The 12,812-nt window shown below is 43.8% G+C and overlaps 1 protein-coding gene across 1 annotated transcript in view; it reads right to left on the bottom strand.

Annotated features, from left to right (window-relative positions):
- Positions 1-82: 82 nt before the first annotated feature.
- The window catches only part of ADCY3 (adenylate cyclase 3), a 126,275-nt gene continuing 113,545 nt past the window's right edge, over positions 83-12,812 (bottom strand). The window contains exons 15-21 of the mRNA XM_072633875.1: positions 12,146-12,227; positions 9,627-9,785; positions 8,609-8,755; positions 8,069-8,188; positions 5,367-5,490; positions 1,705-1,829; positions 83-1,030 (exon numbers count right to left, since the gene is read on the bottom strand). Of these exons, the coding sequence (XP_072489976.1) occupies positions 848-1,030; positions 1,705-1,829; positions 5,367-5,490; positions 8,069-8,188; positions 8,609-8,755; positions 9,627-9,785; positions 12,146-12,227 (940 nt within the window). The 3' untranslated portion in view covers positions 83-847. The remainder of the gene's footprint in view (positions 1,031-1,704; positions 1,830-5,366; positions 5,491-8,068; positions 8,189-8,608; positions 8,756-9,626; positions 9,786-12,145; positions 12,228-12,812) is intronic.

The raw sequence follows: 12,812 nt of genomic DNA on the forward strand, positions 1-12,812 counted from the left end.
ATGTTTTGTCTGAGTACGTGAAGCCCTGTTTACTGGCACTCAGAAAGCAGGGTTAGAAATCTCGCAATAACCACACAAAGCATTGGATAAACATTTTATTAAAACAATCTTGTTCTTTATCACCCATAAATTCTCTTTTAAAGCTGTAGCAAAGGTGTCTAGCAAGAGCTTAAAAGGCAAGGCAGTATTGGAAAGAAAATTAACAGAAACAGTTAAAAATATAAATGTAGAAGAATCTGTTTATATATAATCTCTTTTCTTTCTTTCGGAAATAAATTTTTCCCCTCCCCCAAGTAAAAGGAAATATTGCACTCACTCTTCCTGATCTCAAGACTAAGGTGGCAGGGATGTCCAAGAATGCCATTACAATGAACAGACCAATCAGGCCTGGTCTGCTTACTTCTCTCAGACCATATGAATGGGCCCTCTCTGGAGCTCCATAACAGAGCCTCAATCCCTCCCATCTGTGCAGACTCTCATGGGGTGACCAGCCCAGTAGCAAAGACCTTTGCTCAGTCCCTGATACAAATGCTCTGCTCACAGTGGCTCTGGCCTCTCTTTGCTAGGGGGGAGGGGAGAGGTGCAGGGACAGAAGTGCTAGGGTCATTCCAGGACTATTTCTCCCTACTTTGAAGGAGAACCTGTAAGCACACTGAGGGGTGATTGCAGGTACCCACTGAGCTCACACTCCCAGGACAAAGGAGAAGCAGGGAGAGGCTGTATCTAAAGTCTATGTGGGAATCCATTGGATAATTTCAGAATGTCAAGACTTAGTCATTTGTCTTTCACAAAGTAGTGCTCTGTTTTCAGGAACTGCCCCTCCTATCTCTGGGTGGGTGGGAGCCACTCAGGAGTTGTCCACTACCTGGTGGGGTAGGGTGACAGAGGAGCCATTAGGGAACGGGGCCGGCTTATCCCGTCCCTTCAGGAAGAATGTCAGCAGCTCACCCTTTCCTTTGACAAAGATAGGACCACGTCTCACAAAGCGGAAGCCATATTCCCGAAGGATGGTCTGTGTTTCCTCTACCACCTAGAGAATGAGAAATGGTACATAGGAAGGGGGTGTAATGTAGGAAAGTGAACCTAGATTAAAGCTGTTTGTGCTGGGCAACAAGGGACTCCAGAATTAGCTGATGAGAAAAAAAAAACAAAGGCTATTCTACCACTTAAGCCTGTGTGACTTTTGGCAAGTCAGCCTCTCTGGTCCTTGGGTTCTTCATCTGTGTACCACCTCCCACCTCACCTTGTGACCTTTTCCCTTCCAAGTTTCTCTTGATTATGAGATGGAAAGTATCTTAGGTCCAATTTAGTTTAACCTCCTAATTTTGCATATGAAGAACTTGAAGGCCAAAGAGTAATATGGTAAGTGGCTGGACCCAGATTCAAATCTAGATCCTCTTAACTCCAAGTTCATTACTCATTGTAATGTGCCATGCTGATTTCACCTGGAACCAGATGTTATCAGGCAGGTGCTCCTCACAGAAGACCTGACTTGAGGTCTCCTCCTCTCCTGATTAAGTGGTATCTTTAAAAAAAAAAAAAATAGAAGGCTCTGACTGTGGAAATCCTGTAGCCACTCAGGTCCGGAGTGTATGCAGGGGAATGAAGGCTGGCCTGGCAAAGTACCTTGGTCCAGTATGAATGAGCTGGCTTCCCTGGCCAGGGATTGCTCTAATTCTGATACTGAATCCTTGGGTCACGTACCTGGATGTTGCCCATGACACCTGTTGACTCCATCCTACTGGCCACATTGACAGTATTCCCCCAAATGTCATAGTGTGGTTTTCGGGCCCCTATGACCCCAGCCAGTACTCCTCCTTTGTTCATACCTGTGAAAAAAGCAGGAGAGAGAAGAGAGGTTCCATATCAACTGCTGTAAATTGCTCACATTTACAGTGATTTCAGGTTCACAAAATACCTTTCTTAGGATGACTCAGAGGCCTAATCCCCAAGTTAACTTTTAAAATCCTATACAATCTGGCTCCAACCTAGCTTTCCACCTCATTGGACATTACCTGCCTCAGAAATCCAGCCAGACTGACCTCTTTTCCTCACACACCTTCATCTCCTGTCTCTATGCTTGGCACTGCACTGTGCACACTTCTGGAATGCACTCCCTTTTACTTTCTGCTTCCCAGAGCCCCTCTCTCCCTATAAGAGGAGCCTCAAGCACTATGTTCTGCATGATGCCTTTCAGGATTTCCCCTGTTGCCAGTGCCTGCCCTCCCTCCCAAACTACCTTAGGTTTTTATTACTTTTATGTACTTGTATCCCCACTGCCACGTAGTTGACACTTAATAAAGAGGAGTACCAGTTGGTTAATTCCATGAAAAAATCAAAGCCATCTCTCATCAACACGTATCATCCACTCATATTGTTGCCTCAAAGTGTCTGTTTTGATACCATGCTCTCATCTTTCCTGTTTCAGAGACATTTCATCCCCTTCCAACTTCATCCCCAGCACTGCTATCTGAGAACAACCTCTTCACCCATGCCCTGATCTTCATCTGTTCCCTACTCCAATGGAACTTCATTCTCACTCCTACCCCCTCCTATAATAGTTTAAATCTCTCCATCTCCACTGGTTCCTTTTCTGTTGCATTGTGTGCTTTTTGATCCCTGCACCATGGGAGGAAGCGGAGGATATGGAACTACCCAAGTATTTGGAGATAGTATGTGACAAGCATTGTACTAAGTAAGTGCTGGGGATACAAAAAAGCCAAGAACAGCCCCTGCTCTCCAGGAACTTACAATCTAAATAACAATATGTAGCTATATGGATATACATACACACTCCTCTGTGTGTGTGTGTGTGTGTGTGTGTGTGTGTGTGTGTGATGCTATCTTTCTTAAAACCTTGTACTTTTGGAGGTCCATGATTTCCTAGCTTAAGTGCTTCCTCTACTGATGGTAAGGCTCCCTTCCCCACTCTTCTGCACTCCCCACCCCAAACAGGTCATTTCATCCCAATTTATGTTATCACTGGAGAATCTGCCCATTGTCCCAGGGGTCTTCTTATTTTTTTATTATCAGGGATGCCAGTGTTTCTCCTCTCATTCTTGCTACATGACCAGTCTCTTCTGATCACAAGGACATTGGATAACATCTGATGACCGCATGATTAGTCAATAATAACATGTAGCCTGCTTGTGTATACTAAGCATCTTTCTCAGTTACCCTTTGGGCTATTTGTAACTTAAATTTTTTTTTACAAATTTAAATTTTGTAACATTCTTCAGGGGCTTTTCTGATTCTCAGTTATATTGCATCTCTGAGAGCACATTAGTGTTGAAGAGATAGGTTTTTGAGTATCAAACATCCTAGAATTTTTAAAAGCACTAGTTTCCCAGATGTTCCTCAGTTCTAAACCCCATTCACTGCCCATCTATAATATCTGTCTGAGGGACACATTGATGAACTAACTCAGTTTTGTAACAGGCTGTATTTTTTTTTTTTTAAAAAAAACAACTCTCAAAGTGAATGTCCCCTCCAGCTTTCCTTTCTCAAACAGGAAGGCTGTCTGCCTTCATTTCCTTTCTATTTGTTTCCTCCTTCACTCACTAGTATGTGGCTTCTGTTACTACAATTCCATCGATCATTCTTCCTTGGAGGAAGGAATGATTCTTGTCAATTCTAGTGGCCTTTCTTTCACTTTTCTGCAAACAAAACTGACTACCTTCCCCTTAACCCTCTCTTCTCCTTTACCTATAGGGTATCACATGCTGTACTGTAGTAATCCTCACTGGCCTTCCTGTACCCCATTCTGTCCAATCCATTCTGTACCAAAGCCATATGAATCTTCCTTAAATATTGCTTTCTGCTTAAGAACCTACAGTGGCTCGCCATTTCCACTTCATTTCTAAACTTTACCGTCTGGCTTCAAAGATTTTCTATAGACTGGTGCCACTTTATCTGTACAACCTATACAAAATCCCTGCTCTATAGGCTGGTTTTCTCATGGGCCCTCCAAACATGCCTCCCTCGTATCAGTATCTTTGCCTCTATTGTTTTGTCTGCCATAACCCCCCTTTTTCCTCCCCTGTGGTTTATCCTAATTTTATGCATACCTCAAGGTCCTTCATAATGGAGCTATCAATTCACCAGACTTCTTGAGATTCCTCCAGTTCTAAGAATCTGTACCACAATTTAACCTGCAATTTCGTGCTGTCATATGTTGTATTCTCTATTTTTTAAACATTTCTATATTTGTGGTATCATTCTTGTTTCCCCTGTAAGGTCCTGGAGAATAGGGAACATGTCACACTTCTAGTGCTCCCCACTCCACTTCCTCCCTACCCATGACCCAGCACAGTGCTCAGCAGACATGATTCCTATTGCCCTTCATGCCATCACCTTTCAGAGCTGGCTATCTGCAATAAGAACTGATGTTTCCTCTGACGAGGGCCAGGCAGGACTGAGCCTGTGTGGGCCCCAGGCAGCTGTGCAAATTGACTGGGAATTCAGAGAAACTTGGAAAGACTTGTATGAAGAGATGCAGAATGAAGTCAGTAGAATCAGAACAACTTGGCACAGTGACTACAATAATGCAAATGCAAACAGTAGTGAAATAGTGCAGAAATCTGTTAGGGGGAAGGGAAAGGGAATAAATATTCCTGTAGCAATGTAGCCCCTACCATGTGCCAGGCACGTGCTGAAGGTTTTTTACAAATATTGTCTCATTTGATCCTCACAACAGCCCGGGAAGGTAATTGCTGATATGGATTATCCCCATCTTACGGTTGAGGAAACAGAGGCAGAGAGGGGTTAGGTGACTTGTCCAGGATCACTTGGCTAGAACATCTCTGAGGTCACATCTGAACTCAGGTCTTCCTGACACCAGGTCCAGTGCTCTAACCACTATGCTGCCAGCCACTTCTAATGGTTGATGCTATGACTATGTGTGACTCTAGAGTATTAATGATAAAGCTTGCCTCCTGCCTCTCAGCTGAAAGGTTGTGGACTCTAGATGGCAGAATGAGGCATACATTTTCAGACTTGACCACTGAATTTGTTTTGATTGTAGTTGTTTGTTACAAGGGAGGATTTAACAGTGGTAGGTAAGATGAGTCATTAGGAAGGGACAGTGATATTTTAAAATAATACATCAATAAAACATTTTAAAAGAAAAAAAATTGACCTGAAGAGTAATGAAACATATCCTCTTCAAGGGGGTTCAGTGGAAAAGAGGGCTTTTGATCCTTCTTTTGCAAGAGGCTCCTCCTCTTCTCCTGGCCCCTCCCAAAATGGCAGCTTCACCATCATTCTTTCTCTCCTTTTAACATGATGATGCCACTGTGTAACCCTGAGCCCCCAGCAGAACGAAGGGCCTGTGTCTTGGCTTGTGGTATTTGAGCCTCAGTACTTACCTATGCGAAGCATGAAATTGTTGAAAGACTGATTGTTGATGTTAGTGAGAGTGTCCTTCATGGCCAAAGCAAAGTCAGCCAGATCTGCAAGATGCTGCCAGCGCTCCTTATCTGACTTTTCCTCCTGGTGCCACAGAGTAGGAGCAAAAGAGAAAAATTCAGAAACCTGTTTCCACTTCCTTAGATATTCATTGTCCCTCCTATATCCCCTGTAACAGAGTCTTACCCACACAAAAGCTTCCTCCTGGGACCCAGAGTCCACCCTCTCTGAGCAGGGCTGGCAGCCTCTTCCAGTATCACCTGAGGGCCTAAGCAGGGCCATGGCCATCACTGGCAGGCCTGAGCCTGTTTCTCACACGACACTCCATCACCCATTTCCAAGCCTTTGTATAGGCTGTTCCCCAAAGCCAGAATCTCCATGCCTAGAATGCATTCCATCTTTACCTCCACCTCTCAGAAGTCCTAATTTCCTTCAGGACTCAGCTCAAGTACTCCCTTCTCTATGAAACTTCCTTATCCCACTTCTACTACAGGATCTTTTGCTTGAGAAAGCAGTGTAGTATGGTAGAAAGAGCATTAGCTCTGGAGTCAAAGGACCTATATTCAAATCCCACCTTTTCTATTTACTTTGTGACCTCGGGCAAGTCACAATTTCCTTGGGCCTCAATTTCCTAATCTAGAAAATGATGGTGTGGGAGTAGATGGCTTCTAAAGTCCCATTCAGCTTTGAATCTGTGATCCCTCCAGCTGCTACCTCCCTCCCAATAAATCATTTTTTATTTTGAATATATTTCTATGTACATATTGCTTCCCCACTTAGATTGGAAGCTCCTTGAGGGCAGAGAATGTTGCTACTTTGTCTTTGAATTCCCACCTTCTAGCACTGCAGCTGTTTCATTAATTAATAGGTGTTTCATTAATAATGATATATAGGAAGTCCTACCCTAACCAGCCCCTTCAGAAATGAAGTTCTTCCTTCCCTGAACTACCTTAGCAATCACAATTCAAAATATCCATCCAGCAACTAGATGTGACATTCATAAAAACACAGAGTCGTCAAGCTGGAAGGGTCTTGGTCCAACCCCTCCCACTTTATAAATGGGAACACTGAAGCTCTGGAAAGATTAAGTGACTTACCCGAAAGTTACACAACTGTTAGTGGCAAAACCTTGAATCTGAGACTCCTGCTTACTAGTCCAGTGTGCTTTCCTCTATATTATGATATTTGTACTTGCTTGTACCATCTCTTCTACCATGGTTTTTCATTATAACTTAAACTTTGAATTGGTTATTATTTTTTGATCTACATGTATTTGCGTCCCTAACTACACAGTAAAACTTCTTGAAGGCAAGGATATTATCTTACTTTTTGTTTTCTGTTCCTCAGAACACCCAGCATCATGCCTTGTACAAGTTAGACACTCCTTTATTTTATTTTATTTGTGGTAAACGGAGGCAGTCTAGTATAGGGAACTCCCAGAGTGAAAATTCCTTTCACTGATACATATCAGCAATTTTCCTGTCCCTTATTGTCTTAGTTGTCTAAGGATACTAAGAGATTAAGTGACTTAATAATTTTTGCTAATTTTATAATTTGTAATAAAAATGACTGAGTGCATATTTATGTAGCACATTTATAATAAAAATGAGTGCATATTTATATAAATATTTATATAGTACCTACTGTGTGTCAGGCACTGTCTTAAACCCTTTCCAGTTATCTCATTTGATCCTCACAACGACCTTGGGATGTAGGTGCTATTATTATCCTCATTTTACAGATAAGGAAACTGAGGCAAACAGAGGTTAAGTGATTTGCCCAGGGTCACAAAGCTAGAAAGTGTCCGAGGCCAGATTTGAATTCAAGCAAGGTCCCACAGCCAGTAGGTTTCAGAGGCAGGACTTGAACCCAGGCCTTTCTGAAACCAAGGCCAGCCTTCTATAACCATTCAATAAATGTGTTTAATTTAAAGGAAAGGGGGAAGTAAAAAATGGAAAAGCAAAAGAAAAGAAAGAAGGCAGCAAAACAGAGAGACATAAAGAGTACCATTAACCCATAATGGTTTTAGGAAAAAAAAAACTGCCAAGTTGATGTTTCTTATTACACTATGAGAGAAAGTCTGAGAAAGTGGATAGAACAGAATCCTTGAGGTTAGAAGACTTGAGTTCATATCTTAGACACTAGCTGCATTACCCTGGACAGATCACTTAACCTCTCTCTGCCTCAGTTTCCTCATCTGTAAAATGGGGAGGAGCTCTGGAGGAACTCCACTAGCTCTGGATCTATGACTTTAAAACTTGGGCTCCTCTCTTAGCTGGGTTGGATTGATGGGGCATGAGAATACACAGCAACCCTTCTGTTCTGCCAACCAAGCCCTCTCAACCAATTGAGTCTGACACTGACTAAGCATCTACTATGAGCCTGGTCCAGCTGTGAGCAAGGCCCATGGCTAAGGGTTGTGGGGACAGAGATGATTATAATTTGATTCTTGACCACAAGATATCTAGTTAGGGAGATAAGACAGTCATACAAAAGACCATAATACAAAATAAAATATAACAAGGGTCGGAGGAAAGCACAAAGAGCTGTGCTGTATTCATGACACCCCAAGAGCTGAAAACAGAGAGCTCTCTTGTTCATCGCTTGCCTAATTTGAGCAGCTCCCCTATCTTCCTGCCTCCTCAGCAAGTGGTGTGCTTACCTTGTTTCCACTTGGAAAGCCATTGGTATTGACATCTGGGGTGACACCAGATGCTGCCATATAGGTACTGCCAATGGTCTTGATCTTGGTGATGATACGAAATTTAGGGTTGTCCAGGAGCTGAAGCAAGAATCACAAGGGAGAAACATCAACACAGTAAGGGGATGGGAACAAGCTCCCCCAAAGCTGAGAACCCTCAGAACACCCCCACAGAGGCTTTTTCCAGCATTCTATTGGCCTTGGGTAAGATGGCTGTGGAAGTCATCACTGGTCAGCTTTTCCCATCTAGCTGATTTAAGAGCATCTGTCTTAAGTCTGCCGCAAACTCAAATGCTAGCATTTCCAAGTATTTATAGGAGCCCAAATAAAAACAGCTAAGGCAACATCCCAAGGGCTGCATCCCTTGTCCAACAACAGTCCTTCCACTCCATATTCCTCGGCCCTGTCCCAGTGCGTACCCTAGTCCAAGTTTGAGGGTCTATGGGTTGTCAGTACCCAATGGTGGATGGTAGGAGAGGGAAGTGAGTCTGGAACACTCACAGAGTCAAAGTCAGAGATGATCTCATTAAGGAAGCGGAGACACTCAATGCCACCATTGTTAATACTCTCTTCTGTATAGAAGTCAGCAAAGTTGGGCAGAGAGGCAAACATGACTCCAATCTCATCATACGATTGACTGTAAAGTTCCTGAAAAGAGGTGGGGAGAGAATAAACATTGAAAGTCTTCAAAACTGTAAGAAACACAGTGGCCAATCATGACTTCACAGGACTGGCTGTCTCTTGGGAAATGTGGTAGACTACCGGTTAGAATGAAGCATACATTTTCAGCTATGGCCAATGTGCTTGATTTGTTTTGTTTAACTCTTTCTTTATAACATAGGAAGTGACAATCATTGGTACATAATAGTGATGGTTAAAAAAAAAGCATTTAAAAAGGTTGGGACCTGATTGAAGCAATCAATAAAGCATCCCACCACACTTAAATAGTAGATATAGCACATATAGATGTGCTACATCCCAATACTTTTATACAGTGAGAACACCTCAAGGGCATCAAAAGTCCCTCCAATTGGGAAAAAAATAAAATGCTTCCAGACATTAGAAGAAATGAAATTATATTACACATGAGGCATACTAGGATTGGCTGAAAAGCTGATCACACACTGTGGGGCCTGGATAAAGACAGTGAGGGGGCTAATCTGAATCAAGCATTCTAGTGGCAGGCCGGCCTTGTGGAAGCACTTCCAGCCAAGCTGATACATATCAGCAATTTTCCTGTCCCTTATTGTCTTAGTATTTTACAAAGCGCCTTCATGTACACTGATGGGCTGTCAGTTCTCTGAGGGCAGGGCCTGTTTCACAGCTATCTTTGAGTACTTACTGCTCAGTATGCAGTAGGTGCTTAATAAGTGTTTTCTGATTGTCTTATTTGATCCTCACCATAAGGCAGGGCCACCAGAGGACAGGCAGGTCCCACCCAGGGATGTCTAGAAACCCTCCCCTGCCCCCTCACTGTAGGTCTAGGGTAATAGTGTCAGGTTCCCCCCACCCCCCTCACCTCATCCCGTTTCTTTGAGCCCAAGAAATGGCGGGCCACATGCTCTGGCAGCATGTTGGTGACCAAGGCCTCATTCCAGCGTCTCATCTCATATACACGTTCCTTCTGGTCATGGACTTCAATCTTCCACAGAAACAGGGTCCGGGCCAGTTTTTCTACCTGCCAGTTCAAACAAACAGCATGATCCACAGTTGGGCTGGAGGAGGGTTGTAGGATCAGACAGATAGCGGCAGATTTCAAGTCCATCACCTAGTCCATCCCCTTCCTTATACAGATGAGCACAGGGAGGCCCAGAGATGCTAAGACACTTGCTCGAGAGCACACAGGTAGTGAATGTCAGAATAAAGGTTGGATCTGAACCCAGGTCCCCTACCTCCAGAGTCAATGCCCCTTCCACTATCCCATGGTCAAGAGGTCCTGGAGCTAGCAATGAATGGGGAAACTTTGCAGAAATGTGGTTAGACATTTGGCAAAACAAGAGGTAGAAAAGACTCACTCGGTTCAGAAAGCCAGAGGTAGGCTTAAGATGCAGAAGCCCCAATCCACAATGCCATAGGATGATAGATCTAAAGCTGAGAGGGATCTCAGTGGCCCTTGGTATAGCCCCCTCACTTGACAGATAAGGAAACTGAGATTGAGAGAGGTAAAGGGACCTCTAGAGGCAGTCAGGTAGCACAGTAGAGAGCGTGCTAGGCCAGGAGCCAGGAAGACTTGAGTTCAAATCCAGCCTCAAACAGTTATTAGCTATGTGACCCTTGGTAACCACTATGTGCCTCAGTTTCCCCAAATGTAAAGTGAGGGGAGGGATATAATAGTACCTACCTTCCAAGGTTCTTTTGAGGATCTAATGAGGTAATATTTATAAAATGCTTAGCACAGTGCCTGGCACTTAATGGGTACTTAATAAATGCTTCTTTCTTTCTTCCATTCTTTTCTTCCTTCCTTCCTTCCTCTCTTCCTTTCTGCCTAGAGTCACACAGCTAGAAAGTGTCAGAAGTGGGATTTGAACCCTTGGCTTTTGACTCCAAATCCCAGTGCTCTTTCCACTGTACAATGCAAATTACAATGTATCAAAGAGGAACACTGTAAATTTTAATACTCCTGGGTGCTAATTCTAGCCCTGGTAGTTGCTAAATGGTGGCAATGGAGGTGTCCTGGCCTGTGCAGGGACTCTTCCTGTCTCCTCCCCACCTCCAGTCTCAGAGGGTCCCACCTGGGTGAAACCTGGACTTCCACTTCTTTCTTCCTCTCTTTTGTTCTCTCCTCCTTTGCTCTTCTGCTCTTGGGATTTCCCCCCTGGCTCCTCTGCCAAGGGTGCTTCTGAGGACAGCACAATTGACATCTCATTTTAGCTGCTCTTAACTTCTCTGTCTCATTGACTCATAGATTTGAGGCTGAAAAGGACCTCAGAGGTCACCTTGGTACAGTGGAAAGAACAGTACATTTGGAATCCAAAGACCTAGGTCAAATTCTGCTCGTGATTCTTACTGCTTGTGTGACCTTAAGTCACTTTCTTGCCCCATGCCTCAATCTCCCCATCTGTAAAATAAGGAGGTTGGACTTTTGTTATTGTTCAGTTGTTTCAGATGTTCCGACACTTGGGGACTAGATGGCTTCTAAAATCCTTTTTACTTAAATCTGTGTTCCTATCCAGGAGACATCTTAGGTAGCTCAGTAGCTCAGTGGATAGAGTGTTGGGCCTACAGTCAAGGAGACCTGAGTTCAAATCTGGCCTCAGACACTTACTGTGTGACCCTGAGCAAGTTACTTAACCTCTGTTTGTCTTAATCCACTCTAGAAAGAAATGGCCAACCACTCCAGTATCTTTGCCAAGAAAACCCCATGGATAGTATGATCTGTGAGGTCACAGAGTTGAATACAACAGTGATCCCATCCAATCCTATGAGAAGATTATAGTCAACTCTTGAGCCTCCAACTCAAAGGCTCTCTCCATGGTACAAAGCTACAAAGCTGCTTCCTGCCGCGCCACACCCCCCCAGCACAGAATCCAAACACAAACTCAACACCCACAAAAATAGGCTTATATGCCACTGGGAACAAGAGTATGTGGTCTTTCCTGAGAAGGGAGAAAAGTCAAGCAGCCATAAATCCAGTTTGGACAAGACTTGAGATTCCATCAACGTAGGGAGTTCTGGGTGAGTGCTCTGCCGATTCATATCCGTACCTTCTCTGTAACTCAACAGGCTTGCCTAGGCAACAGAGACATTAAGTGACTTGCCCAGAGTCACTTAGCCAAGAGGCTTCAGAAGCAGGACCTGAGCCCAGGTCTTCCTGAAACTAAGGATAGCTCTCTCTCCCTTACACCTCACTGCCTTTAGCAGAAGTTCCTAAAGTGGACACCAAAGTACAAGTAAGGAGATGACTTGTTAACTTGTCACATAACAAGACAATGAAAAAAAAAAACATAGCAGACCCTGAACTCCCAGACTAGGGAATAAACCAACTCAGAGATTTCTAGTATGTTCAGGGACTTGGGTACAGGGAACAAAGGCACTCACATGTCTGGCAAAGTAGTAAAAGCTTAGCATCATCACGAAGACCATCACTGTCATGGAGTACTTGGAGGGGATCAGGGGCAGCCTGGGTCAGAATGAAGGAGGAGCAGGGAGAGAAAGAACATAGAGAATGTAAGGCCTTTGAAGATGGAACTTGACTTTGGATGGGATTTTCTTCCCACCTCCTGGAAGTCAACCCAAGAGAATTGGGGACAGGACCCATCATTTAGGTTAACCCAGGGTTTACTACTCCCCAGCTCCACTGCCCAGTAACCTTCCCCTGGTTCTTCAACACCCTCCACAATGAGACCCAAATCCTCCTAGACTTTAAGACCTTCCTCACCTGCCCAACGAACATCAATCAGTCTTCTGGGTATGCTTTACTCCTGCCCAACCCTGTGACCAACTGCCACAGGGCACATAGTGTTGGATGAATATATTAGTATTTGATAAACATGTTCTATTTACAGAAAGAATGCAGTGGCTTGGACATAGGAATACAACAAAAATGTCTCTTTAATTGTATAGAATTCTGAGAAGGAAGAAGTCACTATATCCTGTAATCACTACCTCCCGCTACCATAGATCCCTGCATGTTTTATCTCCAAGCAACCAGTTGTGGGGTACTCTAGTAAGCAGCCAAACATGGTTATCCTCCAATAACTTGCTC

The sequence above is a fragment of the Notamacropus eugenii genome, chromosome 1 (genome assembly GCF_028372415.1).
Source record: "Notamacropus eugenii isolate mMacEug1 chromosome 1, mMacEug1.pri_v2, whole genome shotgun sequence".
NCBI classification, from domain to species: domain Eukaryota; kingdom Metazoa; phylum Chordata; class Mammalia; order Diprotodontia; family Macropodidae; genus Notamacropus; species Notamacropus eugenii.